The 27,973-nt window shown below is 60.6% G+C and overlaps 3 protein-coding genes across 3 annotated transcripts; 2 read left to right on the top strand and 1 right to left on the bottom strand.

Moving 5' to 3' along the window:
* Window positions 1-165: 165 nt before the first annotated feature.
* Window positions 166-13,851, bottom strand: PARM1 (prostate androgen-regulated mucin-like protein 1). Its single transcript, XM_074589028.1, has 4 exons — window positions 13,735-13,851; window positions 1,889-2,587; window positions 1,054-1,132; window positions 166-459 (listed from the first exon to the last, which is right to left on the bottom strand). Exons 1-4 carry the CDS (start codon window positions 13,781-13,783, stop codon window positions 375-377), a joined length of 912 nt encoding a protein of 303 aa, XP_074445129.1. The 5' UTR covers window positions 13,784-13,851; the 3' UTR covers window positions 166-374.
* A 4,450-nt stretch (window positions 13,852-18,301) lies between these two features.
* On the top strand, window positions 18,302-22,362 carry BTC (betacellulin). Its single transcript, XM_074588494.1, has 6 exons — window positions 18,302-18,448; window positions 20,976-21,071; window positions 21,329-21,446; window positions 21,590-21,736; window positions 22,006-22,113; window positions 22,225-22,362. Exons 1-5 carry the CDS (start codon window positions 18,367-18,369, stop codon window positions 22,109-22,111), a joined length of 549 nt encoding a protein of 182 aa, XP_074444595.1. The 5' UTR covers window positions 18,302-18,366; the 3' UTR covers window positions 22,112-22,113; window positions 22,225-22,362.
* Window positions 22,160-24,729, top strand: LOC141743813 (uncharacterized). Its single transcript, XM_074588798.1, has 6 exons — window positions 22,160-22,493; window positions 22,810-23,041; window positions 23,204-23,379; window positions 23,632-23,762; window positions 23,892-23,996; window positions 24,372-24,729. The coding sequence occupies exons 1-6, from the start codon at window positions 22,160-22,162 to the stop codon at window positions 24,636-24,638; spliced, it is 1,245 nt and encodes a 414-aa protein (XP_074444899.1). The 3' UTR covers window positions 24,639-24,729.
* The last annotated feature ends 3,244 nt before the right edge of the window (window positions 24,730-27,973 follow it).

Genomic DNA, 27,973 nt, shown 5'->3' with positions numbered 1-27,973 from the left:
GCAAGGGGCAGCAGCGTTTCAAAGGAAGCCACGGCGCTGGCTGAGCCTCCATCCTCTCCCTTTCCCTCCCCCCCATCCCTTCCCTTCCCCTTAGGGAATTTGGGCTCCCTCGCCTCCACACCAAGCGGCCGACGTGCCCCAGGACCCAGAGTTTCCTACACAAACGCCAAAATTCAGGTTTATTGTAGGCACTGCACACACGCACGCCCTCCGTTTGCCTGGCGTCCGCCGGACCCGCCGTCATCCTGCCCACAGCAGCGGCTCGGTGCCCGGCCATCTCCCCGACAGCGGATGCTCTGCTGCAGAAGCGCTTATAAATTAAGGATATATATTTTTTTTTTTTTTATTCTTTTTTTTTTTTTTCCTCGTCCCTGCTAGGAGTCATCGTAGAGAGGGTTGTTGTAGTTGCCCCAGGAGCCGTAGTCGTGGTCATCCAGAAGCCTGCCGTAGGAGGAGTGCCTGCCAGGGGAAAGCAAACCGCCCGCCGTTACCTTTTGGGGGTTTGTTAGTTATTTTACCTCACTAGGCTGAGAGCTTTGGGATGTTTCAGCAGGACGCAACCAGGACAGAAAATAAGCCCAGGCAGGATTTTTGTCCCCGTTGAACCAGACTGGGATATGCTAGGGAATTAAAACAAGACTTCTGCTCGTCTCAGTTGTCAGCAAAGCCTCATTAGAGATGCTCAGCGCCGGGCTGGGCTGCTGTTTATTGTCTGAGGCACGGCAAGACCCGTGGCAGCAGCTTGCCCTGGGGATAATTACTGGTTATGACTATGCTGAGCAGCGTCTCCGGCATTTGAGCGAGGCTGTTGTAAAACGAGGAAGAAAAAGCTCGGCTTTTCAACACAGCCGTGGCAGAAAACGCAGCCGTGCTGGGACAGGAGGCTGCACATCGCCCCGCCGGGCTTGGGGACAGCATCTCCCCAGGGTTTGCCCCCCGAGCATCCCCCTTGAGATGGGGAGAGGGGCTGCAGCCTCGGCGGGGTGGGGGGACGGACACACCTCAGTTTGAGCACCCCGCTGGGCCAGGCACCCCCAAAAAAAACAGCCTTACCTGATCTTGAGGTACGCCGCCGCCCCGAAAACCAGCACCACCACCACGATGACCGTCACAGTTATGGCCACGATGCTCCCTGCGGAGGATCCGTCAGAAAGGGCGGCGCTCAGCATCCCCGCCAAGGCCCAGCCCCGTCGCACCCACCCCACACCCCGGCTGCTGCCGATACACCCACGCCAACCCTCTCTGACGTGGGGGGCGTACATCCCCTCACTGCTTCCCAAAGCTCCCGTGGAGGATGCTGGGCATGCCTGTGTTTTTTGCCGTGATCCCTTTCCCATAAAGGCAGGGATAAAACACAGCTGGGCTTTGCTTGAGGACTACGGACTTGCTCCTTCGTGCCCCCCCCCCAGCACCAGGCAGCGTTTAGTGCTGAACCAAGGCTGCAAAATGCTCCAGATCCCTCCCTTTTCGGGCCTTAAGAAGCGGCTTTAAGCTGCCTGAGCTTGCAGAAGAGGACAGGTGAAAGCTAGTGTCAGCTCAGTGAGGTCTCCGGGAGGGAGAAGAAAAACCTACATCTTCCTAACTCGGGCTGCGCCCACCGTCCACACCCTTGTTTCCTCTCATCCTTAAGTGTTTCAAATCAAACTTGCAACTAAGGATTCAATTCACATCTCCGGGCAACTGAGGTTTGGTATCTACTTCTCCTTGTCTCCACCAGTGGAGCAGATGACATAGACTCCTCCAGGAAAGCCCAGCTTTTGCTGAATCATGCTCTCAGAAAGTTGACCAACTCTTCCCTTCCGATTCATGGGGCATCTGCCCCTCTTATCTAAGCACCTCGAGGGTGACATTATATCTATATATGCACATGGAGGGTGGTGGTGCTCACCTGCGCTCAAGGCACGGGGAACCTCTTCCATGGTGACGCCGGTGGAGAGGGTGGTTTTGCCCATGGCCGTGGCCTCGGCTGTGGTGGGGTCAGTCACAGTCACTGGGGGGGACGTTGGCTCCACGGCCAGGCTTGATGCCATGGCCACCGTCCCCAGGGAAGGGAATTCCTTGGTCGGCGTCGGTGGCTGGGTCGTGCGGGGGTTCGTGAGGACAGGCGTTGGGGACAAGACCGTCCCAGTGGATGAGTACAGGTCGCTGGTGGGGAGGGAGGAGGAGGAGGATGCAGGTATACGCGTGGGGCTGGCAGCTGCCCCCAAATCCATCGTGCCTCTTGCCAAGGTGGCAGTATTTGCTGTCCGAAGACCTGGGGCTGTCTCCAAGGTTGGTGGCACCGAGCTGGGGTTGGAGGCCACGGATGGGCTGTCTGCTGTGGTGATGGCGGCGGTGGAGCTCACGTTGATGGAGGCAGGAGCAGGGGACAGTGCTGCTGTGGGGGTGGCATTGCGGCCATCCCTCTCCGCTAGCCCAGAGGACACCCCATCTCTGGCAGCTCCTGTGGACATGGACAGCGAAGGCTGGCGAGGAGCCGGTGTGGAGACATCTGCATCCCTGGAGCCTGGCCCCACCGGGATCCTCTCCGAGGGGAAGGGAGGGCCGGTGGGGGCGAGGGGTGATGCTGTGGAGTCATTGCCCAGTCCTAGGAGTGAGACAAAGAAGTATTAATAACAGCAAAAGCCTTGGGGCAACCTGGGGTTTGGGTGAACACGAAAGAGTTTGGGAATGAAGCTGGAAACATGTCGGTTTTTAAAATGCTGAGAGCCGCCTAAAAAAGAGATGGGAAATATCTCCGCGTAGCTAGAGGTGAGGTTTAAACCAGACCGCTTGCCCCAGGGTGTGTCAGGACTGCTTTTCCCCAAGGTTGGGACCTCCCCCCATCCCCAGTCGCCCCCTCCATCTTCCCAGCATCTCCTCCCAGCAGCCAGCGAAGCGGCAGGGGAGCAAGCTCCTCCCCAGCAGCAACCACCGCGCAGCTGGGAATGATAACACAAGACTCCTCTTTCTCCTCTCCCCCCATTTCCTCACGCATTCATTCATTTGTCTCCCTTTCTTAGCGTGAAGATGAGTCATTTTTTCCCTTATCCTCACCAGCAGACTGCTGGAGCTTTTATTCCCCCCCCCCCCTTTTCTACTCCCCAAGGCTAAATTCAACACTGGACCAGCACTAGCAGCAAACTCCCTCAGCACGGTTGGGCTGAGGGAAGCGTGTGCCGACGCTAAGTGACATCGGGAGGGATTTTTATTCCCATGCATCCATTTATTTACACCCCCAGAGCACCCCAAGCCCAGCACTGGGAAGAGCAAGAACTTGGTCCAGTGCAAACAAGCCGCAAGGAACTAATTATTATGAGTCCGGAGGACAAAAACACTCGGCAAAACGCTGATTTTGTGGGAACCCTGCAGCCAAGTTCCCACCTTAGCTCCAGAGACAGGAGCCTGGTGCTCGTCTAAGGGAAAAACAGCAGCGGTGAGAGCAGAGACAGCTGTCGTGGTAGATCTTTGCGAGTAGGAACTTGCAGATCATAAGTGGCTGGACATCGCTGGTGGGCACATAAGGCTCTCCTCCCCATCACCAAGCCACCACCCCCCCCACCAAGGAGATGTTGTCAGCCACCCCAGCCAAATCTGCAGTTCCCCCCCCCAAAGTCAAACTGAAATGCCACCCGTGTAGGTGACACTCAAGGCAGCAAGAAGGACCCAGCCTGCACCAGAGATGCGTTTTAGATGGAACAGAGCGGTTGCTGGCCCACCATGGGACGCTTATCGCACGTTAAAGCTGCGCCAAGAAACAGTGGCATGGGAAGGACCCGAATTTGGGAGCAGGGGCTGTGCAACACAGGGTTTCTCCAGCAAGGCCCCTCACCGCTGAGCGCCCAGGAGACCCACGAGGCTCCCAGCAGGGCACAGACAGCACCTCATGCTGGAGGAGAGCTGGAAACACTTAGAAATGGTGGGATGCAACACTGGTGAGCAGGGGTTTTGGGTTTTTTGAGCCATTGGTGCAAACAGAAGGCTGCAGGTGTCTAAAACAGCTTGACTCAACCCACACACCTTCAGCGGAGGAGGACAGCAGAAGGGACATCTCAGCTAAGGACCTCCACCTTTCATGGCACACCTTTCATGAAGGCATTTTCTACCTAGAAACCGCAAACGTGCTCAGCCAGGGATTTAAAGCCATCTCCGGGGCATGGCTTCTACAAGAGCCCAAGGCATTTAGGAGCACACACCTAAAAATTTTATTTCTCCTGGCCCTGTAGATACCCCCGTGGTGGGCCCCATTTCCCAAGCAGGAGAGTCTGGGAGGTGGGACTGATGGCACAGGTGCTCTTCTCCCAGGGACAGGCACTTGGGGATGCCTCTGAGCTTTCACCCTCCACAGGCTCTCGGTCTGTTGAGGCACAAGGCTGATAGACCTCAGGATAAGGGAGAGGAGACGGGTGACAAGCCGGAGTCTGGTTACCGAATAAACCGCCTGGCTCAGCACCCTGGTTTCCACACGTGGACGTCCCACCTCTTCCTTCCCAGCTTCCCAAAGCACACCAGGCTCCTGCTGTCAACAGGGCACTCTGATGTGTCCTCATCCCAGGATCTCTGCATCTCAGACTCCCTGGTTACCGCCTGGGAGTTACTGGCACATGAACTTGAGTCACATTGCTGTGGTAATCCTGAGCTTTGAAGCCATTCGTTCAGATGAACGCGGCTTGGCTTCATCCACAGCATCTCACCTGGAGAAAGCCTGCCCGCAGGGCTGGCTCCATCCAGCAAACCTGACAGGTCCCCACTCATCCTGTCCCTTCCTCCTGCCGAGGCTGGGGGGCTCAATTGCTCACTTTGGGCACCGCAACGCCATAAAACCCAATATTCCCTGTACCTTGCATAGCTCTCCACGCTGATGTGCCCCAGGCAGCAAGTGCCAGGTCCCATGCCAGCATGGTGGGACCTGCAAAGCACCTCCAGCAACATCTGTTGGGGACCAACACCATTTGGAACATCACTTTCAGTGGCCAGAAAGAAGCTGCAAGAGCCTGCCTCCTCATGGTGTTGAGGTTCAAGTGGTTGATTTGTGCCCTTCTTGCTTTTACACCAGTACCCCCCTTGCCCTTTCTTAACTGGATTGAAGTATCTTGACAGGGTTGAAGCATCCCCATATGGTCTTCTCAAGACACTCACCTGGGGGGCAGGTGTCGGAGTACAAAGAAGGGAGGCCATCGAAACTTCGTCTCTTTTTTTTTTTTTAAAAGGGAAAGAAGGCACAAGTGCCATTTCTAGCAGGTACTGTTAATCCGCAGCCTCCCCCATCGCAGGAACTGAAGGTGGCATCAGCCACAGCCCCGGGAGAGCACAGCCCGCTGGTTTTCGTGGCTGAGGGCGGGACATGAAATCCCTGGCTGGATTCACGAGGAGCATTGAGCAACAGGGTCTTTCTCAAGGATTTAACACCACGCAGCCATCCCGGGCCTTATGCAAGAGCAGGCACCGTCTCCGCCAGAGGGTCTGCTTTGGAGGCCCATGGGTGGAAAGGCCTATTAACAACACTGTATTTGATATAAAGGGCACAAGTGAAGAACCCAAGTGCTCAGGCCCAACCTGCTCCACCAACATCCCCGTGCCCGCACTTCTGACCTCAGATAACTGAGTTTTCTACCCCTACACACAAGCTACACCAACACCAAGTCCACCTCCCCCACCAGCGGTGATGCAAGGCATCATCACTGCAAACGCTATTGCGACAGCGAACCCCTCAACCTCCACAACGCTGCCCAAAGGCGCCCAGCTGACCTGACACGGCATCGCCATGAGTAGCTTCCAGCTTACACACGCCCTGAGCAGAACACTCATCAAGTGTTTTAAGAGGTCTGCGCCGGAGGTGGCTCAGCCGGAGCAGAAGTCGGCCGCCATGTGGTGGCAGAGGATGCTGGAAGTGCCAACAAACCTGAACCGAGCACCCCTTCATCCTTAGTGCTCTTCGGATCAGCCCTGAACATCTGTCTGTATTTCTGGAAAATAATTCTTTCTCCATCACCCCTTGGCATTTCAGGTGTGGCTTCTCCAACAGCAGCACCTGCAGCCCATGGCGTGCCATGTTGCTCTTACATCAAGCACAGCAGGACCCTCCCAGGGCTGGCAGCACCTTGAAAATTTATTACCTCTTGTAGATGTAGGTGCTCCCAGCCTCTCACGGACGCAGGCAGCTTATTCCCCCCTCTGCAAAGCCATCTCATGTTGCTTGCTTGTGCTCTGGGACGGCACAGCTCTCAGGATCTGCTCCAACTTCGGAGGCAAACCGATAGGGACCTCAAAAAGCTGGCAGTACTGCTAGCCGGGATGAGTCAGGAAGTTTCCCATAATATCTAAAGGGTATAAATTCAGAGGGTGAGCCAAAACTGGCTGCAGGAACAATCCTTGGCCGCTGGCTGAGCGCTCCCAGCCAAGCGGGTCACAAGTCACAGGGACATTTCCCAGGAGACCAAGCACAGCCGAAGGCAGCCCTGGTTTTCCTTATCTCCCCCTGCTCCTGCATGGTCATCGCCAGCCAAGCTTTGGTTTCCAGATCGATAGTGCTGCATTTATCTCTGCTAGCAAACCCTGCCTGTGCCAGCCCACTGCTATCCTCTTCTTCCCCCGAGCCATCACCTCCACCAGGTCATCTCTGACCCAGCAACCGCCCTCACCCACGGCGCATCACCCCCTCCCACATGGGCTGTGCCCCTTGGCACCGCCGGAAGAGCCCAGACGGGATCCCAGAGGCGATGCAGGCTGCTTCTCAACCAGGTTAGGATGAGGGGGACAAGAAGGACCTTGCTGAGGACCTCCTTGGCTGATAGCACCACACGTCCTCACGCCACTACACCCAGCTCATGGACAGCCTGCCCCCAGGGTGGCCCAAAGAGCACCCAGCTTGTCTGCTAGCCCAGTCCTCTACCAACACATCTGAGCCAGGGGGCAAAAAACCACCAGGGTGCGGGTTTCCTTGTTTCTGCAGCACCTGGTGTGTAGGAGCTGCGGCTGTGGGCAGAAACAGAGCCATGCACTGGAAGAAGGGACAAAAGACCACTAGAAGACGAGGTTTAGGACTTCAAAACCTAAAAAAACCCAACAAACCTCAAACAGGGGTTGTCAGAGGGGCTGGAGGATGTCAGCTATCAAAGGGTGCCCAGCACAGCTCGGCCCTGAGGAATTTGCCTATCTAATTCACTTACGGCAGTTGACCACCCCGCTGGAATCCAGGTCGGAGCAGAGGCAAGCCAGGAACTGCCAGGACACAGTAAGAGCCTAGGAAAACTGCAGCGTCACACTTCACAGCCCCACGCGAGTGTTGAAGAGTCCTTTTTCTACGTTGCCTTCCCTAGGAGTATGGGAAACAGCCAAGGAAAGAAAAAACCCCCGAGTCCCTATAATTCAAATATCTTGCTCCTAGGGAATATTAACCCTAATCACCTGCCAACCCAAGGAATGAACCATCCACCTGGTGGATTATCTCCCTCTCCCATTGGCATGCTGTCCTCCTGGCCTCTGCAAGCCACTCAAAGGCAGAGGTCTCACCCTCCCAGGAGCTGAACGCCTCCCATGCTCTGCTGGAGAGCCAAGACCTGGGCTGGCAGCCTCTCCGGCACTCCAGAAACCATCACAGCAAGCTTTCCAGTCCTTCTCGCCGGCTGAAACACAGCATTTTGAAAAACAACAACAAGAGAACATCTCTAGCCCAAGTGGATGACATCAGATGGAGCAGCCATACCACAGCAAACAAACATCCACTGATAAGGCCGAGATGGAGCTGTTAACGAGCTTCACTTTGTGACTCATCACAGCTGGTGCAGCTACCAGAAGGTCCCCATGACCTAACCCACTCACAGTAGTGCGCACAGCCTGAATTAACTGGGGCACCCACGCCCCAGCTGCAGTAGGTGATGCTCCTCTAGCAGCTGGGGCCCCAGAGATAACTTCAGTTTCTGTAACATTAATATTATTTCTTTCTCAGCCCTCCCAGCAGCTTATCCTGGCTGTACTTACACATGGAATCTGAACCCTTCCTGAACAAGAAGCACAGCAACAGATGGAGAATAAGGCACTGCAACAAGGAGGTCTGGTGGGCACCCACACATACCTTGTCTATGCAGCAAGGTTGGGTACCACTTTCCATGCCAGCTCAGCAGCTGCTTCTGGGGCAGGTACTAACAAAACCATACTTAAGCCACGCATTCAGCATACAATCTCTGCTTTCGAAAGGAAAAGTCAACAGTAATCCCACCGCATACCTACAAGGCGTATCCAGGGTAGATAAAAAAGGATGTTGACAGAGCCCCCATCCTCTGCTCAAGCCAAGGGAACACATTAAATACAAAACCAACAGAAAAAATAAAATGAGAGAAAGAGTCAGAACATCAATCCGCATGAAAGAAGAGGAGGTCAAAGATGACCTATTGGCAAGTCCAAAAAAAACCCACCCACTACTATAGACATATATATATCTACCACACAGTTGAGACAAGGAGGGAGGACCTGAGCCCCAGTTTAAATGGAGGTCCCGGCTCAATGGGCTGGGGGTGCGTGGGTGGGGGGTCCCAGGTGAGGCTCGTCAGGGTGATTAGGGGCTATTAGCACACTTAGGGGTTCCGACATAAAAGCTGGTGGCTGGAGCTGGGTCCTTGTTGCTCGTGATTGCTAAGAGTACAGGAAAAACATGGTGGGTAAGGAATTGTACACAGGGGTGGCTTCTTTCAACTTTTTTGGACCATCAAATGGACCCTAAAACCTAAGGTAAGGTGGTGTGGCTCAATGTGGGTGATGCAGAATCTTTTTTGGCTTTCTGGAGGTGTTGTGTTATGCTGGTTTTCTCCAAGTAATGATGACGGAGCAGCTCTGCCCCCTCTCATCCCGCAGCATGCATTGGTTTATTACCAGGTGAAGTCATGCAGAGCAGTAAAGCAATTAATGTTTAAATATAGGGTAAGGACTTCCTGCTCATGACCTTGTTGGCTTGGCTTCAGTTTCTGTGGCTGGGGATGCCCGTGTCTTGTGCTGGGTTTTGTAGTTCTCTTCCCCCCGCTGCTTGTCCTCAGGTGTGACTTTTATTGTGCTGTTGCCGTTTAGCCATAAAACTGGTAACATTTATCTGCAGATGGCTAAAGGTCTCCTTGTGATAGCTAGAACTAAATAAAGCTGCGTCTTGCTTTGGGTTCAACTTGTTTTTCAAGCTGTTCAGCATCGGGCTGCTTCATCTTTTCTGTCACCGTGTAATTTGGTGTTGCTCATCTCTCTGCTTTGGTTGGAGGCTCCGTTTGCAGTAAATAAGGGTTGGTCTAAACTCCATACTCACCCAGGAGAAGGAAGCAGGATGATGTGTTGGTTGTTTTTGGTATCGAGCTTGTGTTTCCGCTCTTCTAGGGCGCTGCTGCGGAGCCCTACCTTGGTATCCACCAAGAAATGAGGATGACGAGGTGATCTGGGAACAACCTTCCCATACCAGCACCCAGCCAGCTTGGCACTGGGGAAACAGCAACTCCTGGGGACATCTGTTCAGCTTAGAATAAACCAGGGCCACCATAGTGGCTCTCCAGGATGACAGCAAACCTCCAGCACCACATGTGCTTGCTGGTGACCTATAATGCCAGCAGCAGGTGGAGCAGCCCTGGGTGATGTGCTGCTGCTTTGCCTGCTCGGCTCCTGCTGTATCCCCTTTCTTTTCACTGCCAGGTCATGTCAGTGATGGTATGAAACCGGTTGCAAGAGGAGGAGGAAGAAGCCAAGTGAGAAAATCCGGGGCCAGAAACATCAGCAGCTAAAAGGCAAAGCTGTCCAACAACTGCGTCAAGAAGTCAAGGCTGTCAGATCAAATAAATGTGCAGTTGCTCTGATTTACTGGCGAGCCGAGCTGGCTTCCTGCATGATTAGTTTTTCTTCTGCTGCATGGTCGTTAAGTGGTTTAGGTCTAATTGCTCCAAAGCCTGAAGCTTTCTTGTAGCTAAGAGAAACAGCCACGCAATGGAAACCAATCTGCTGTCTCCAGGTGTCCCTCACCATCCAGAGGCCCCATCCCTGGGGGAGAGGCTGTCCCCAAACACACAGTTGGCCAGGGCACCCTGGGCATGTCCCTTGGGAGCCCTCCTTGAGGATGCAACCCATCAACCCATCAGTATCCACCTCCCTGTGTGTAGGGGTTGTATCAGCATCTCCTGTAGATGCGTGGTCTGTCTTTTGCAAAAGGCAGGAGGAAAGTCCATGTGGCCAAACACATAAAGCTGGGGGGTTTTGGGCAAGCTGGCAAGGAGACACTCCAAGTCTTCACTGGCTGGTGGGTTGTGGCCTGGCTTGGGAGCAGCAGCCGCTCTTCTCCAGGCTATTGCGTGGGAGGAAGGAGCTAACACAGGGGCCTGGCTTGCTCTTGCATGCTTTTCAGACCTTGAGGAAAGCTGGTGTGGTCAGATTGCTCTTGAGAAACCAGGTGGACAGCTTCACTGTGCTGCAGTCTCTGCTCTTCCCAGCTAAAAGTGGTGATGCCAACTTTTCAAATCAACGTGGTTGCCTGCATGGTCCCTATGACCAGCTCCTTCCTTGCCTGGGGTGGGCGTCCAAGTCCTCCTGGGGACTTGCCCAGCGTCTGCCCCAATGTCCAAACCCAGCAGCAAGGGCTGTCGGCTGCGTAACGAACCCACCCTTCACAGCAGCTGTGGAGTTGGCTGGCAAAGAAAACATGATATTTCCCCCCCCCCATCACTAAGTGTTGCTTAATTATTCAACTCATTAAGCGTTTTATCCTGAAGTCACTGTGAAATTATAGCAGAAAAGGTGAAGAGGAGTATCTAGAGGGGGTTTTTTATTCCTTCTGAGAGTGACAAAGCACTGGTCGACGGGTAGCTGTGGCTACCGGTCAACCCGTGCAGAGGTGTCTGATGAGGACCTGGGGTGGAAAACCTCTGCGTTCCCAGAGAGCGCCGGGCTAGCAGAGCCCCGTGTCCCCCTTGGGGTGTGTTGGCAGGCTGTCACCTCGCGCGGTGGCTTTGGCCGATGGCTGGGCGTAATGAGGCTGCGGAGCAGTGTGGGAACCTTTCCTCGTGCTGTGAGCTTTGCCCTCATTAAGAGCAGTAGTTTACGGCACCGGCTCTTTCCAAAATGATTTTCTGCTTGATTTAAATAAAAAAAAACTTCAGACAACTCATGTTGTTTTTTTTTGAAGCATGCAAACGTGTGTTGTGCTGTGTCTGCTTCCCTGGGATGTCACGCCGTGGGAGGAGAAACCATTTGTCGGCTCGTGGGGCTGGGAGGCTGGCAGAGGGGATGATTCTGGGGCCCCCCTCACAATACATTTTCCCAGGATTTTCTGGGATACGGCTCTCCAGCCAGCCAGGCGTGTTGCAAACAGCAGCTCTGCCCTAGTGACACCACAGCAGCTAAATAATTGCCCGGGCTAGCTGCTAATTGCAGCTTCCAACACGCGTCAGCCCCATCCCAGCTTTCCCCGGGAGGGGAAGCCGTGGGGTTCCGCTAAAGAATTTTCGAGCATCCTCTGGTATTCGAGGCCGAAGCTCATTCATTTGGGATGGGAGAGGGGATAATTAACCACCCATCTTCCCCTGTCCTTTAGCTCGTGTAGGGGGGGAGCAGGGCCAGAACTGCTCAAAGCTTCATCTCCTCGGTGGCAGCTCAAAGCAGCCCACCTGCCAGGCTCCGAGCCCACCCCCCCCCTCCCAAAAAGCAGCTTTTCCTCCCCGGAGGTTTCTCACAGGAGCGCCAAAGCCTTTAAAGCCGAAAGCTGCCTCTCGCAGGTACTTTAAAACATCTCAGCTGCCGTCTGGGGAGCAAAGGGAATTGCTAAGAGGGAAAGAGGGCTCGGGGCTGCAGCGCCCAGCTGTGCGTACGGGGCCGGGCATCACATCAGGAAAGCAGGTTTGACTTTGCATCCAGCGTACGAAGAATTAATAGCATAAAAACTTCCTTGTGCGAGATGCTATTATGTCATTATGTGGCCAGGCGAAGCCCGGTCTCATTTTATTCCTGCCCAGTGACGTCCCCTCTGTCACTAAGTCCTGAAGAATGAGCTCGAAGCATATCTAAATCGTGCTCTTTGTTTTCTCACTGGTAGTAAATATATATATATATATTATTTTTTTTTTTAAGTATTATTTCTATGGGGACAAAAAAGTAGCAGAAAGCATCCGAAGGATTCGGGGGTGTTTGTGAGCAGCCTGGGAGCCATGGACCGCACTCCAGGGAAATCTTTCCTGGCTCTTCTGCCAAGCCTTGCCGGCGTTGGTGCTTTAGGGAGGGATGGTCGTGGGAACGGCTTGGGATTTGAGCCGGGCACTGGGAAAAACCCGCCTCCCAACCCCAAAAGCGGCCGAGGGCCGAGTCCCAGCAGAGCCCGGCCACTTTCAAGTGGTTCACCGAGACGGTGGCCAAATCGGGGCCAGGCAGAAGCCAGCAAAGGAGGTGAGCGGCACCCCTGCGGAGCAAAATGGGGGTTCATCCCCACCCCTCCCAAATGCACTTGCTTGGAAAGTACCAAAACAAGAGCTTGTTGGCAAACTCCTCCTTTACACGGTGAAGGATTGAGCCAGCTCTCCCTCCTCTTGCACTAGTGGGGTGGCTTAACAGGGGAAGATCTCCCACAGGCTGATGTGATCCAGGATGATCATAGCATCATCATAGAATGGTTTGGGTTGGAAGGGACCTTAAAGATCATCCAGTCCCACCGCCCTGCCCTGGGCAGGGACACCTCCTGCTAGACCAGGTTGCTCCAAGCCCCGTCCAACCTGGCCTTGAACCCCTCCAGGGATGGGGCAGCCACAGCTTCTCTGGGCAACCTGCTTGGTTTGATGAACGGTTTGCTGCTCCCTCAGACGCGGCCTTCCCCGGCTGCTGTTTTGGGGACATGGCTGCCGGCCGCGGGCTTTTGCCGGGAGCTCAGAACCTCTCCCAGCCCTGTCCCCTCGCACTGCTCATGCCGCACGCCGAGAGCCATTTAATAATAACAGCTTTGCCCGATGTGTTTCTCCTCGTGCGCGTCCCCGTCGCTCGGTTATGCAAGTGTGTTTTTCGTGTTTCTGAGCAAGCAGCTCTTCGTGCTGTTTATTAAAAGCCCAGCCTGGACGGGGGGACAGCCTGAGCGTGCTGTCATTTGAAAGCGCTCGCTGTCGTGCCGGCCAGAACTGTCTCCTCTGACTGTCTTGGGGGGGGGGGGGGGAATAGATGTCAAAGGGGGTGTTTCTATGAAATTGGGGGGGGTGGGGTGTGGATATTGCTGGGGGGCAGGAGGAAGGAGATGCCTTTAGCTGGTCGGGGAAAACGCCAGGTGCCGGGTGTGCGGGAGCCTCCGCTCAAGGCCGGGGCGAGCGATAAAAGCTCCTTCAAATCAGGGACTGTGCTGGGAGGGGGGATGCGAGGCTGGGGGGGGGCAATGGGGGGGATGAGCTCCAACCCGGGCAGGGGGACTGCCGGCGAGGAGATGCCGGTGATCCCCCGAAGTTGTCCTCCTGCCCCCCGGCTTCAGGGATGCAGCCGGGGCAAAGAGGGGCAGGAGGAAAAGAGGGGCAAAACGCCTCTCGCCCCCCAGCCCCCTTGGTGTCGGGGTGACCGTGGGGACGGCGGGGGCGGGGGGTGTGTGTGTGTGTGTGTGTGAGTGAGTGAGTGAGTGGGGACCAGTGCGAGAGGGGGGGATGCTCTGCGGAGCCCTTCCCCGGGCATCCTGCTTCTCCCGGGAAGGGAGAAGAGGCGGGGGGGGGGGCTTCCCTTTCCCCCCGGTCCCGGGTCCCCCCCCTTCCCCATCCCGGTGCGGCGGAGGGTGCTTACCTGCCGGGAGGAGGAGGAGGGCGAGGAGGAGGCGGCAGCAGCAGCCCATGGTGCCGGCGGGGCTGGCGGCCGGGGCGGGAGGGACGCACCGCCCGGCCCCGCCGCCGCCGCCGCCCCGGTCCGGCCCCCCACGGCCGCCGCCGCCGCCCCCCCCGCCCCCCGCAGGTCCATGGCCGGTGGCACAGCGGCACCTGCCGGCACCGGGGACGGCGGCGGGGCAGCGGGTGGAGGATGCGGGGCAGCGTGGAGCTGCGGGGACCAGGGTCCCGCAGCGGTGACCGGGGACCGGCCGTAGGGGACCGGGCAGTCCGTAACTGGGGACGGGCACCGGGGCTGGGGGTCGGGACAGCCTCGGGAGGAGGCACCGGGCACCCAGCACTGGTACCGGGCGCCGAGGACCCCGCCAGGACCCTGCCTCAAGCGTGATACATCCTCACCGGGCATCACACACCGGGCATGGGGGGGCTCTTGCCCCAGACGGTGGCATCGGTGTGTGTGGCACCCTGTGGCATTGTCCCTCGGCCCTGTCCTTCCTCATGCCGTCTCCCGCCTGAATATAACAGGCTTTTAAAGGAATAAATGCCGCGTGCACCTTGCTAGGGCATCCCTCTTGCCTTTCGGGGGGACGTGGGGCAGAGGCCATCTCCTGCCGTAGCTGGATGGGGCCGCCCATGCCTGTCCTCACGGCTGAGCATCGCCTGCCACATCCGTCCGGGGACCGTGGCGGGGGACACCCCGGGGTCCGTGCATCGTGGGGAGCCAGGGTGGAGCCAGGCAGCCATGGCCTTGCCTTTCTGCCACAGGAACAGGTCCCAAAATGCAGCTGCCGGTGCCCAAAGGACCCGGCCAGGAGCCACCTGCGGCGCAGCGGGAGGTACGAGTGCCATTTTTTTTTACCTCTTTCCTTCTGGAAAGCGTTTTGCCGCGGGTGAAATGTTTTCAGGCTGAACTCATCTTCTCCGGGCTTTCGCACGCTCGCTGCAAAAAAGGATGTCATCGAGCCGGGGCCATGGCCGAGCTATCTTTAACTGGGGTTATGCAGCCATTCTATTCTGTTGCGTTGTGTGGCGTTTTCTCGGGATGGATCCTGGCTCCGGGCCTAAAACAGCAGGACACAAAATCTGAGGCAGCTGGCGTTTCTGGAGCGGCCGGGATGCTGGCTGCCCTTGCCGTACATGGGGCAGCATCGGCACCTCAGCTCTCCTTGAAACCTTTCCTCCGCTTGGGAGGAGGAAAAATAATGCCGTTATCAGGATCCCGGCATGCGATAAACTCCCTGCTGCTGGTCTCCCACCCTTACTTTGACTTTTTTTTTTTTTTTTTGTGGAAGGTGCTGCGTGTTTCCACGGCGGGGGAGGAGGTTTTCTGAGGAGAGGGCAGGGCTGGGCACAGCCACCGCTCCCCGCCGTGACGTTGGGTGCAAACTCCACGCCTGAGATGGGTGCGAAGGGCTGGGCTGTGGGAGGCCTTGAACATCCCTGCCAGGCACCGTCCTCGGGCTCCAGCTGCCATCTGCTGGCCTCCTCTGCCTGGTCTTATCAGCATGGACACTTCTGCCTGGTCACCTCTATCAGCATGGTCATCTTTGCATGGCCACCACAGTAAGGCCACACCTGTCTGGTCACTTTTGGATGGTCACGTCTGCCTGATCAGCCCTGTCTGGACACATTGGCATGGTCACCTCTGCTTAGCCACCTCTGCCCGGACTCATCAGCAAGGCCGCCTCTACCTGCTCACCTGTGCCTGATCTCATCAGCATGGTCACCTCAGCAGGGCCACTTCTGGCTGGCCTCCTCTGCCTGCCCACCTCTGCCTGATCTCGTTGGCATGGTCACCTCTGTGTGGCCACCTCAGTAGGACCACATCTGCCTGGTCACCTTTGCGTGGTCACATCTGACTGACCAGCCCTGCCTGGACACATCAGCACGGTCACCTCAGCAAGGCCACCTCTACCTGGTCACCTCTCCCTGGTCTCATCATCATGGTCAACGCAGCAGGGACCCTTCTGCTTGGTCACTTCTGCCTGGCTCCCTCTACCCGGTCTCATCAGCATGGTCACATCTGCCTGGTCACCCTGTCTGGTCTCATCGGCACGGTCACCTCTGTGTGGCCACCTCAGTAGGGCCACACCTGCCTGGTCACCTCTGCATGGTCATGTCTGCTCAATCACCCTTGTCTGGTCTCATCAGCATGGCCACCTCTGCTTAGCCACCTCTGCCCGGACTCATTGGCATGGTCACCTCAGCAAGGCCACCTCTACCTGGTCACCTCTCTCTGGTCTCATCAGCATGGTCAACATGAGCAGGGACAATTCTGCCTGGTCTCATCAGCATGGTCATGTCTGTGTGGCCACCTCAGTAGGACCACACCTGCCTGGTCACCTCTGCATGGTCACCTCTGCATGGTCACGTCTGCTTAATCACCCTTGCCTGGTCTCATCAGCATGGCCACCTCTACCTGGTCTCATCAGCATGGCCACCTCTGCTTAGCCACCTCTGCCTGGACTCATTGGCATGGTCACTTCAGCGGGCCCACCTCTACCCAGTCACCTCTCCCTGATCTCAGCAGCATGGTCACATCTGCCTGGTCTCATCAGCGTGGCCACCTCAGTAGGGCCACACCTGCCTGGTCACCTCTGCATGGTCACATCTGCCTGATCACACCTGTGTGGTCTCATCAGCATGGCCACCTCTGCTTAGCCACCTCTGCCTGGACTCATCGACACGGTCACCTCAGTGGGGCTACAACTGCATGGCCACTTCTGCTCGGTCTCATCGGCATGGTCACATCTGCTTGTCACCTCTGTCTGGTCTCAAGAGCAGGCCCACCTTTGCCTGGTCACTTCTGCCTTGCCTCAACTTCCCGGCCACCTCTGCCTGGTCTCATCAGCATGGCCAACTCTGCCCGGTCTCATTGGCAGGGCCAGCTCTGCCTGGCCACATCTGGGGGTGACATCTGCCTGGCCACACGGGTCCCTGGGCCTCCTCCAGGGAAGGTGTGATAGTCATGGTGACAGTGAGAGCAGAGGGCGTACATCCAGCGAGAGGTCCCTTTTTGGAGATAAATTCTGCCAGCCCTTCCCAGTTCCTACTGGAGAAGGGAAACCATTGCCTCTGGTGACATCTGCCTTGGGGCTCCAGCTCTTTCAACATCTCTTGAAAATGCTTTTTCTCCCCAATTTTATCCAGATATGAAGGATGCCAAAGGGACACCATTTTCTTTAGGTGGGCACAAGGATTTTTGCTGCTGGCTCCCTGCCTTTGCCCGCCCCACCGGCATGAAGCCAGCTCCTCTTGGGTGGCCCCGTGCCGCATCCAGGTGCCAGCTGCTGGTTTCCCCGGTCTTGCCCAAGTCCCCGCTGTCCCCACCGGAGCTTTGCAACATTTCTCCGGTGGTTTAGCACACCCTGCCGGCTTTCGGGGGGCTGGGGTCTCTCCCCCGATGCCAGCCAGGAGCCGGGGTGGCCGCCAGCCGAGGGACCGGCAGCACCGGCATGCCGGAGCTCAAGGCTGGGTTTTTTTGGCTGGCTGGGTCCGCGGGAGCTCACTCACCCCCTGGCCGGTGGCCAAATGGCATGGCTGGGTGGCTGCCAGCGCTTGCATTAATAGCTGCCAGCTTGCGGTTTGAGGTCACCCGTTCTTTCCAGTCGTTCATTTCCCGCCTCCCCCCGTCCCTTGGTTCATGCCCGTAACGACACCGCGCCGGCAGCAGCCCCGCCACCCCTCCCTGCCTGCGCTCCCCTTCGCCGGGCCAAGCTCTTGGGCTTTCCTTGGGGCCAGGACAGCGTCAACTCAGGGCGCCGCATCCCTACAGAGCGTCCCCAGACGCCGGTAAGGCGACGTGCCAGCGTCCTGGGGGGGGCGTGGGGTGGTGGTGGTGCACCTTCACCCCTGCGTGCCCTCCTCTTCCACGGGACATCGCTCAGGGGACCAGAAACATCCTCCCAGCCGCCCCAAGGCAGAAAAAACCAAAAACCCTTCCAAGGCCAACGTGCGGAAGGCTTGTGCCAAGGCACAGCCCCTCGCAAAATAATTCGTAGCTGCCGTCATTCCCTGCCCAGGGCTCTGGGAGGGTGTTTTATTAGCAGCTCCGCTATGAATAAATCTGCCTTTTCATAACGCGCCGCCCAGGGGATAAATAGCGTTGGGGAGGTGAGGCTGGGCTCCGGCCGCACGCCCTCCTGTCCCTGTGGGGAGGGGAACGCCCGGAGGGCCCCCCCCCCCTCCCCCGCCTCGGAAAGCGGGGTGGGGGGACTGGGGGGGTCGAGGGGACGTCCCTGTCGCTCCCCAAATCCCTAGGGATGCTGAGGCGAGGCGTCTGCTCGACGCCTCCTGCCCTGGCTGCTGCTGGCGGGATGGGCAGGTGGATGATGCCGGGGGTGGTGGTGGTGGGGGGGGGGGGGACACGCTTGGGGGGACACGGGGGGGGGGACACGTTTGAGGGGGGGAGGCTGAGCCGGGGAGGGGCACCCCCGGACCACCAAGGGATGCCTCCGGCGGCGTAGGAGCCGGGCAGCTGGAGGAAGAGGAGGAGGAGGAGGAGGAGGAGGAGGAGGAGGGCGGAGGTGCCGGCAGCGGCCGCCCCCGTCCCGCCCCGCCGCAGCCGCCGGGCACCGAGCAGGCGGCGGCGCACATGGAGGCGGCGGCGGCGGCGACGGCCCCGGCCCCGGGCGGCGGCCCCGGTACCATCCTGCTCTGCCTGGCCCTCGCCTCCGGTAAGAACGGGGCGGCGCGGCTCCCTAAGGGGATCCCCCCCGCCCCGCCGCGGTCCCGGTGTCGGCCTGGGTGACCCCCTCCACCCCGGCCCGGTGCCACCGTCCTCTCTCTGTCCCAGCCTGCGATGATCCCGGTGCTGCCCCTGTCCCATCCCGCCGCTTCCCGGTCCCACGCTGGTGATCCTCCACCTGCCTCCCGCTCCCATCCCGGTGCTCCCCCCGTGCCTGTCCCGGTGCTACCCCATCCCGTCCCGCTGATCCCCTGTATCCCCCCCTGTATCCCCCCCGTCCCACCCCGTCCCGGTGACTCCCTGCGTCCCCCGGACAATCCCATCCCATCCCATCCCACTCCTTGCCCCATGCCCGGCCTGGCTGTTAGCCGGTCCTGTCCCCGTGCACCCCCCCGCCCCGTGCTTCCCCGCACCCATCCCAGTGCCCCCCCGGTTCCCATCCTGCTGCTCCCCACCATCCCACCCCACTGCTCCCCTGCGCGCGCGCCCGCTGGGCTCTGAATCCCGTGGGGCTGGGATGCCCTGGCAGGACCCTGGAGCGGAGCTGGGATGCTTTTCCCACCTGTTGATGGGACACTGCTCACGAGTTTCGGCATCTTGGGGGAGCAGTGCCCAGTGTGTCCCCGTGTTAGTTCCCAAGCGCGTGGGAAGCGGGGAAAACAGGCAGCTGCCTGCAGCTGCCTGCTGAGGGCTGGCAGGAGATAACCAGGGGTAGGGCTGAACATCAGCCGGGCTTGGCGATGCCCCCCCCGGCATTCGGGGGAGCCTTCCCCTCCGCCGGGAACAGTCTGGGTTTGGCCCTTTGGCAGGGCTGGTGACAGCGCTCGGCAAAACCTGCCAAACCTGTGCTGGCAGGAGGAAATCAAGGGTGGCCGACCTGTTTTGGGGCTGGGGTGCCCATCGGTGTGCCGGGTGGTTGCTCTCCTGCAATTCGAGCTTTCCCAGGGGCGCGTGGGGGGTGTTACGGCAAAAGAATCCAGTGTTTGGGTTGCTTTCCTGGGTTATCTCCGGCTGCTCGGGAGGGGATGCAGCCTCAGTTAGCAGAGCCAGGTTCTCCGTGCATCAAAGAGATGAGGTTGCTTTGCACCCCCAGCTCCTGGGTGCTGAGATCTGGGTGTCGGGGGCGGGGGGGGGCACACCAACCCCCCCCAAGCTGGCGGTGCCACCGGGGCGGTCCTCGCCAAGGGGCTGCCAACCCGGAGGATGCCAAAAGCTCTGCATCTGGTTGCAATAAGGGTGGGGATCGCGTCTTGGTGGGGATCTTTCCATGCCGAAGCTGCGAACTTGGTCACCAGGGGTGAAGTCAGCCTCCTGGCTCCCGCCGGGATGCTCCCACCCCGCTGCCTGGGCCGGATGGGGCGGTGGGATCCGTGCCCTCCCCGATGGGCTTTTTGGGTCGAGGAGGGGATGCTCGCTGGTGGGGAAGCCCCGGCGGAGGCTCAGCCCCGGCCTTGCTGCAGCTCTGTTGCCCAGAGCACGTCGTTAGCGCGGCGGTGGCTATATATAGCCAGGAGGGACGCGTGTGCTGGGAACGTGGGACGGGGGGGGGACGCCGGAGTCTTGGCAGGGCAGCCCTCCCCGCTGCTGCCAGCGTGCCGAAGGGACGGAGGGGATAACGGGTACCGGGGGACGAGGCTGCCCGGGATGGGCTGCCCAAAGTCTCCCATCTCCAGGAGGTCTCTCAACATGGCCAAACTGCAAATTGCACCCGCTCGGGATGGAAACACACCCACACACACCCCCCGCCTCCGTGTGCCACCCCTGTGGGAGCCACCCAGCACCTTGCCCCGTCAGGGAGGACCTGTCCCCGCTCCCTTGGGTGCCACCACAGTGGGGCGAATCCCTGGGGAGGGCCGGGCTGGCGGCGGGGCCGGGCTGAGTCAGCGCTGGTATGCCAGCGATCCGGTTACCGCCGCCGTGACGTGCCGGGGCTGAGCCGGCGCTCGGCTTCGTCCCCTGGCCACGGCGAGCACGGTCACCCCCTTTCCCGGCTCGGTTCGTGCTGGGCATCCCACACCCCGGTGCAGCAGTGGGCGACGTTGCAATGGGGATTTAGCGCTGGAATTAACTGGGCTTTGGTGGGCGCTGAATTGCAGCGCTGCCGTCTCCTCGCACCCACGGCCAGTGGGTTTTTCAGCGCCCCCAAAACCCAGGCTCTTCAAAACTGGGGGGGGGGGGTGCAGTGAGCCGGACCTCCACGGGGATGCCCACCTGCATCCTTCCCCAGGCAAAGGGGCTGGCCCCCCTGAAACCCGCCCCGCTGGCTCCCGGACCCCCGTGCCGGAGCGTTGGTGGGTGGAGGAGGCAGGCGGGGACCGGCTTTCCCTTCTCCTCGCCCCTGGGGAAAAGCTGATGCTGCCAAGGAAAGGGGTGGCCACGGGCACAGCTGCGGAGCCCTTTGCCGGTCCCCTCCCTGTGGGAAGGGCCGGGAGAGCGGCTACGGTGGGGCGGTGGTGGCCATGCCGGGGTTCTGGCCGGGCTCCCCGTTTCTCTGAGCCGCCTCCATTGCGTTTCAGGCTTGGCATTTTTCCGTTGCGTGGGTGCCGACGCCAACGTCACCGCCGGGCACGGCACGGAGGGGCTGGCCTGCGGCACAGCCGAGAGCTGCACGGGTAAGGATGCTCCGGGGAGCCGGTGGCGTTGGCCGGCGCGGGATGGAGGGGATGTTTTGTCTAGCGTAGCCACATGGCATCCACCGAGCTGGGAGGTGGCCACGGCTGGCACGCCACAGTCAAGGACGCACACGTCCCCGTTGCCGCTGGCCCGGCTCGGATCTGCTGCAGCTCCGGGGATGCTGCCGCCTCCGGGCAGAACCGTAACCTTTGGAGGGGGTTGTGTGTGGAATCCTTGTCACCTTTGTCACCCCCAGGGAACATGACGCAGCTGCGGCGGCAGGGTCACTTCTCCAGGTGCCCGGAGGAGTACAAGCACTACTGCGTCAAAGGGAGATGCCGCTTCCTCGTGGCCGAGAACGCGCCAGCTTGCGTGTAAGCCACCGCCGGTGGGGACGTGGTGGAACAGCCAGTTGGGGGGACGCCATGCCCGTCCTCCCCGGGGCGAGCAGGAGGAAGGGGATGCGGGTGCCATGGTGGTTTTTTGAACACGCACCCGCCCTGCCTCCCCCGTGCAGGTGCGAGCGGGGCTACACCGGGTCTCGCTGCGAGAGGGTGGACATCTTCTACCTGCGAGGCGACCGGGGCCAGATCGTCATCATCTCCTTGATCGCCGCCATCGTCACCCTCATCATCCTCGTCGTCTGCGCCTGCCTCTGCAGTCAGTAAGTGGCGGGGAGAGGGGGGACGGGGACACAGGGTGAAGGGAAGGGGCATCCCAGGATCGGGAGCGGATCCTGCCCACCTCCGCCGGCTTGGGACAGGTTGAATTCGATGGGACATCACTTCAGGGCTGGGAACCACGTGTGGTCCCACCAAGAGCTGCTGCGAGGTGAAAGCAGAGGGAGGAGGAGCGGCACCTGCTTGTTTTGGGTTGGTTTTTTTTTGCGTTTTTTTTTTTAATTATTTCCCCCCCACCTTCCTCCCTGCAAAGCCACTGTCGGAAGCAGCGGAGGAAGAGAAAGGCGGAAGAGCTGGAGACCTTGAACAAGAATTTGCCTTCCAGAAGCGAGGACGTGCTGGAGACGGACATTGCGTGACGGTGCGTGGGGCCGGAAGGGGGGGGGATGTGTCACCGAGCCTGGGGGATGACAGGAGAGGACCCCCCCCGGCCCGCGGTCACTGAGGCCGAAGCCCTCCCCTCTCTCCGCAGGAGTTCCAGGTACCCGCGGGCGGGTCCCGGATGGCGGCACCGGCTGGCTCCACGGGCAAAAAACAACGGCTTGAATAAAGGGGTGACGGAAAGGTGTCCCCGTGTCGCCGTGGTCCTTACGGTCCCCCCCAAACCCCGCTACCGGGGAGGGGCGGTGTTTCCCTCCGCGTCCGCCAGGGGGCGCCGCAGCGCGGGGGGCGGGGGCGCGGCGGACACGCGAGGCTTCAAAAGGCCCGGCCGGCCGCCAGGGGGCGCCGCAACAGCGGCAGGCGCGGGCGGAAGCGGACGAGGGAGAGGCGTGCCGGTCCCGGTCCCGGTCCCGGTCCCGGTCCCGGTGCCCATCTCCGGGCCGCCCGGGGGCCGTACTGGGGCCGCTTCTCTGGGCCGAGCGGACACCGGCACCTCCGGGCCCGCCGCTGCCCCGGGCGGCTCCGGGAGCGGCTTTCACGGCAACGGGGGGCAATGGCGGCTCCCGGGCTCGGAAAATCAGGGAAAAATGGGGCAGAACCGGGGCCTTCTCTCCGCGCCGCTGCCCGCTCGGCGCCGCCTGAAGCTCCGCTCCCTGCCCCGGGGGCGGCGGCTGAGGCTCGGCCGGGGGGCACCGGCAGCTCCCGGCTTCCGCCGCGGGCTCAGCCCCAGCTCCGACCGTGACCCGGCGACCGGCCGGGGGGGCTCCGGTACCGGGGGCAGACGGGGTCCGGCGGGGCCGGGGGTCTCCCGGGGCGGCCGGTGACCCCTCCGGCCGCCGGCACCGGCCGGTTTCTCTTCCTCGGCCCTTTCCCGGAGCGGCCGCCGGCGGGACGGACCCCTCGGAGCGGTGAGTGCGGGGGCGGCTCGGGGGGGCTGGTTGGCTTTGCCCCGGGGCTCCGCTGCTTTGCCCCGGGGCTCAGCCGAGGGCCGGCGCCGGCAGCACCGGGCGCTGGGGCGGCTCCGAGCTCTGTTTAAATCCCTGGTTTTGTCTAAAAACCTTCTTTTTCAGCTGGAAACGTGCCGCGGAGGGAGCAGAGGCCGCCGCAGGGACCCGTCGGCGGCCGGTGGAGCCGGGCAGGGGCAGCGGGGGCCGCCCCGGTGCCGCCCGTCCCTCGGTCGGTGCCGGCGGCCCCGGCGATGCCCGTGGCCGTGCCCCGGCGCGGGGAGGGCTCATCCCGGCGCCCGGTGAGTGCGGGGGGGGACCGGGGGACGGGACGCGACCCCGGCGGGGATCCCCGTTTCGGGGCTCCGTGGCTGCAGGGGGGCGTTCGGGGGGGCGGGAGCGGGAGGTCTCTGGTGTCCCGGCCCCTCTCGGGTGCGCGGTGCCGGGCTGCTGCTGCCGAGGGTCTGGGCAGAGCTGCCCGTGCCCGGGCGGCCGCAGGTTTGTCCGTCCCGGTGCCACCGGGAGCTGATTGTCCCACCTCTCTCCCTCTGCAGGGACGGACAGACGGACGGAGGAGCCCCGGGAAGGAGCCGGGCTGCCTGCGCCGAGGACAGGGGACACCCCAACCCGCGCCCCCCTGGAGACCCTGCGAGGACTGCAGCGCTCCAGCTCCGTGCGGCTTCAGGTCAGTTCTTTGGGCCTCTGTTTTGGGTCCTGCTCGGTTTGGGCCCCCGTTTGTGGGTTCGGGCTCCCATTTGTTCTAGTCCAGCTCCTGGATGGCTCCAGCTCCCGTTTATTTCTGCTCTGGTTTTAGGTCCTGCTTCTGGACGGCTCCAGCTCATTGCGGCTCCAGCCCATGGATGGCTCTGGCTCATTTCAACTCCTGTTCCTTGTGGCTCCAACTCATTTTCACCTTCAGGTTGGTGGTTTCTGTTTTGTTTTGTTTTGTTTTGTTTGATGGGTCCAGCTCGTTTGCAGCCCCAGGTCATTGTTTCTGTCCTGGTTTAGGCTGGGGTGCAGTTAATTTGCTTCTCGGTAGCTGGTACAGGGCCATGTTTTGGGTTTGTGCTGGAAACGGTGTTGATCCCACAGGGATGGTTTAGTTTTTGCTGAGCAGAGTTTGCACAGCTGGGTACGGGTCAGCGGGTGGTGAGCAACTGCACTGTGTGTCATGTGTTTTTGTGTATTTTATTATTAGTAGTAGTATTAGTAGTATTTTTTCTTCCTTTTTTGTCCTATTAAACTGTCTTTACCTCAGCCCATGAATCTGACTACTTTTTTTTCTTTTTTTCAGTTCTCTTCCCCATCACAGTGGGGTGAGCGCAGGACTGTGTGGTGCTCAGCTGCTGGCCAGGCTCAGCCACACCACTTTCTGCACCCATTTTTTCGAGGTCCAGTGTCTGAATGGCTCCAGCTCAGTTTACTGCTTCTGCCCATCTCCAGTTCATTGATGGCTCCAGCTTGTTTGATTCTGCCCCAGCCCATCACAGCTTGTGCTTGTTCAACTGCTCCTGGCTTTTGGCCAGGTCGTAAATCAATCACTGTCATGGCCTGTATATGAATATGAACTGTCATAATTGTACACGTGTTGCCTAATGAGTGTGTTTATTGTTCAATGACTAGTCCGGTGAATAAACAGTTGGACTCTCAAATGAAGTGGGAAAAGTGCCTTTTCGCCCAGAGACTATCTCAGACGTTTAATTCGGCCTGGTGCATGCCGGCGTCCCGCACTTTGGGGAACAACGCGACCGGACCCCCCACCTCCGGCGGGGGTCCACGCACCCTGCCTACCCCCCCTCCCGCCCGGGCCCCAGCGCCCTCCCACCCCCCTCTGCCTCCCACCGCCCAAAGTGCCCCCCTCCCGGGCCACGGTTTTGGGGCTGAAAACAGACGACTGAGCCTCCGTTTCCAAGTCCCAAAAACGCAGCACTTGGTCATTTTTCTGAGCCCAGACCCGCAGGACTCCGCCGGCATTTTCAAGCACAGAAAACGCACGACTTAGTCTTTTTTCTGGGCTGCAGAAATCCCCGGGCTCTGCCCCAAAACCGCCCCAGAGCTTGTTCCCAAACCCCCAGCTGGACCCAGTGGGAGACCCAGACCCCATCCTGAGCCCAAAGCACCCACCAGTGCCTGCTCCTGAGCCCCGAACCTGCCCCCAGTTCCCGGTCCTGAGCCCCAGAAACCCCAAACCCGGTCCTGAGCCTGAACCTGGTCCTGAGCCCTGAATAAGCTCCCAGTTCCCTGGTCCTGAGCCCCGAACCCTCCCCGGTGCTCGGTCCCGAGCCCTGAATCTGCTCCCAGGTCCCGGTCCTGAGCTCCAAAACCCCCCCCAGTACCCGGTCCTGAGCTCAAACCGGACCCGTTTCCCGGTCCTGAATCCCCAACCCCCCGCTGCCGCCCCGACACCCACAACCGGCCCGGCCCGGGGCTCCCGGCCCCCAGCACCCACCGCTCAGCCCCGGCACCGGCTCCCGACTCCCCGCAGCCCCGGACAAGCCCCGAACTCCACGGCCCCGGGCGGGACGAGACGGGGGGACCCGCCAGGCGGACCCGGGGCGCCGCTCTCCGGCCCTCCGGGCTTTATTCCCCGGCGCCCCGAGCCACGACGGCTCCTCCGACGAGACCCCGGCAGCGCGGACCATCCTCCGGGCGCGGGCCCCGGCCTCGGTCCGACCCTCCTCCGCTGCCGGCCGCAGGCCGAGCCCCCCGCGCCTCACCTGGCCCCGCCGGGGGAGCCCGGCCCGGCCGCTGCCGCCCCGGGGCCGCGGGCGGCGCCGCCGGCAGAGAACGAGCGGAGAGAGAAGGGGGCGGCCGGCGGCCGGCGGGGCCCAAATGGCCTCGGCCCCGCCCCGCGCACGCGCCCTGGGGACCCGCCCCCCGCCCCCGCGCCAGGCCCCGCCCCGCGCACGCGCCCCGAGGCCCCGCCCCTCCCGCCCCGCCCCGCGCACGCGCCGCTTCTTCCGCCGGCAGAGCGGGACCGGTGGGTGCGGACGCGGGGTCTTCTCCCGGGGCTGGTGAGCTGGGGACGGGGCTTGTGTTGCGGCTGGAGCTGCTGCTGCTGCGGCCGGTGTTGGGTCTGGGAGCGGGTCTGGGTCTCGCGGGCGCGCGGTGCCGGGTCCCGGGGCCGCGGCGGGGTCGGGGCTGGGCCCGGTCTGCCCCGAGCCCGGCCCGGCCGCCCCTGTCCCGGCGCCGCGGGCCGGAGGAGCCGCGCTGCGGGGCCGGGCCCGGCCTGGCGGGGAGCGGCCCCGGGGCCCAAGTCCGGCGCTGCCGGCTCCTGCCCGCCGGGCTCCGGGCCCGGCCCCGCGGGGAGCCGGGGGCTGCCGGGGCCGGGCACGGGAAAACGGCGGCGGCTTCGTGCGGGCGCGGAATAATAAAGGCTGGAAGCGGCGGCGGGGCGGGGGCTGGTTCCCTCCGGGGGAGGCGGGGCCGGGCTGGGCGGTGGGTGCGAGCCCCACGGCGTTCCCGGGAGCCCGGGCTGCAGCCCCCAGCGGGGCCGGGGCTTTCGCCGGAGCCCCCCGAAGGCGGGACTCGGGCTGTGCTGCCCGGCCCGGACACGGGCACACGGGGCCGAGCCCCCGAAGGCGGCACTCGGTGGCTCTGCCGAGCCCCAGCACTGGCCCCCGGAGCCTTGTCTGGAGCCCACGCACCCCCCCGGGGCTGGGGCTCTGCTGCGAGCCCCCGCAGGCGGGCACTGACCTCTGTTCCTGAGCACCAACACACGGGGCTCGGTCCCTGTCTCTCAGCTCTGACACTGGCCACAGGAGCCCGGGCTGCAGCCCCCAAAGGCAGCCCTTGGTCTGTCTGGGGGAGCCCTGACACTGGCCCCATGAGCCAGGTTTCAGGCCCCCAAACACAGGGCTGGGTCTCTGTTTCTAAGCCCAAACACACAGGGTTTGGACTCCATTTCAAGCCCCCAAAACGCAGCGTTTAGTCTCTTTTTGTGAGCCCAAAAACAGACCAAATGAGCCCTGTTTCAAGCCCCCAAACACAGCACCTAGCCACTCCTTCACAGCTGTGACACAGGGCAAGTGACCCTGGTTTTGAGTGCCCAGAACACAGCACTTAGTCTCTGTCTCTGAGCCCAAACACACAGCATTTAACCTCTGTTCCACGCTCCCCAAGCGCAGCACTTAGTCTCCCTCTGTGAACCCAAAATCTGGCTTGGTGGCCCTGGTTTCCAGCCCCCAAAACGCAGCACTTAGTCTCTGTCTCTCCACCTGGCCCAATGAGCCTGGCTTTCACCCCTGCCACCAAAACGCAGCACTTGGTCTCTTTTTGTGAGCCCAAAGACTGACCAAATGAGCCCAGTTTCAAGCCCCCCAAAATGCAGCACTTAGTCTCTGTCTCTCAGTTCTGAGCCTGACACTCCAGCCCCCCCAAAAAACACAGCACTTAGTTTCTGGCTCTGAGCTGCAAAACACAGCACTTAGTCTCTGTGAGCCCTACACTGGCCAAACGATGCCAGTTTCAGGCAGGACTCAGTCCCTGTTTCTCAGCTCTAACACTGGCCCAAGGACCCCGCTTTCAAGCCCCCCACCCCAAAACGCAGGACTTGGTCCGTATTTCCGAGCTCTGAGCCCGGCCCATGAGCCCTAAACACACGCAGGACTTAGTCTCTGGTTTTAAGTTCTGAGCCCTAAACCGGCCAAACGAGCCCAGTTTTGAGCCCCCCCGACTCAGCACCAAGTTTCCCTTTCTGAGCCCCAAACCTGCCTTAGCGACTGTCCCGCTTTGAGGTAAAACAGCACCGATTTTCTGTTTAGTAATTTCACTTTTTTGCTAAGCCCCTTCCAAGGAGCTGAACTCTGAAATCACCCATCTCTTCACCCCTCTCCTCAGGAGAGCATCTCTCCTTTGTCCCCGTGGCCCAAACCACGGCAGTGACCCTGGTCTCAA

The sequence above is a fragment of the Larus michahellis genome, chromosome 5 (assembly GCF_964199755.1).
Source record: "Larus michahellis chromosome 5, bLarMic1.1, whole genome shotgun sequence".
NCBI lineage: Eukaryota > Metazoa > Chordata > Aves > Charadriiformes > Laridae > Larus > Larus michahellis.
This window is presented reverse-complemented; position numbering and strand designations above follow the sequence as displayed.

Bases quoted from the DNA above. Each gene is read 5' to 3' on its own strand.
- PARM1 (XM_074589028.1), bottom strand. From the start codon at position 13,783: ATGGGCTGCTGCTGCCGCCTCCTCCTCGCCCTCCTCCTCCTCCCGGCA. The intron at 2,588-13,734 runs GTAAGCACCCTC...TCTCACTCCTAG, and splicing joins CCTCCTCCTCCTCCCGGCAG to GACTGGGCAATGACTCCACA. The intron at 1,133-1,888 runs GTGAGCACCACC...GATCCTCCGCAG, and splicing joins TCCCCGTGCCTTGAGCGCAG to GGAGCATCGTGGCCATAACT.
- BTC (XM_074588494.1), top strand. From the start codon at position 18,367: ATGGAGGCGGCGGCGGCGGCGACGGCCCCGGCCCCGGGCGGCGGCCCC. The intron at 21,447-21,589 runs GTAAGCCACCGC...TCCCCCGTGCAG, and splicing joins GAGAACGCGCCAGCTTGCGT to GTGCGAGCGGGGCTACACCG. The intron at 21,737-22,005 runs GTAAGTGGCGGG...CTCCCTGCAAAG, and splicing joins TGCGCCTGCCTCTGCAGTCA to CCACTGTCGGAAGCAGCGGA.
- LOC141743813 (XM_074588798.1), top strand. From the start codon at position 22,160: ATGACAGGAGAGGACCCCCCCCGGCCCGCGGTCACTGAGGCCGAAGCC. The intron at 23,380-23,631 runs GTGAGTGCGGGG...CTCCCTCTGCAG, and splicing joins AGGGCTCATCCCGGCGCCCG to GGACGGACAGACGGACGGAG. The intron at 23,997-24,371 runs GTTGGTGGTTTC...TCTTTTTTTCAG, and splicing joins CAACTCATTTTCACCTTCAG to TTCTCTTCCCCATCACAGTG.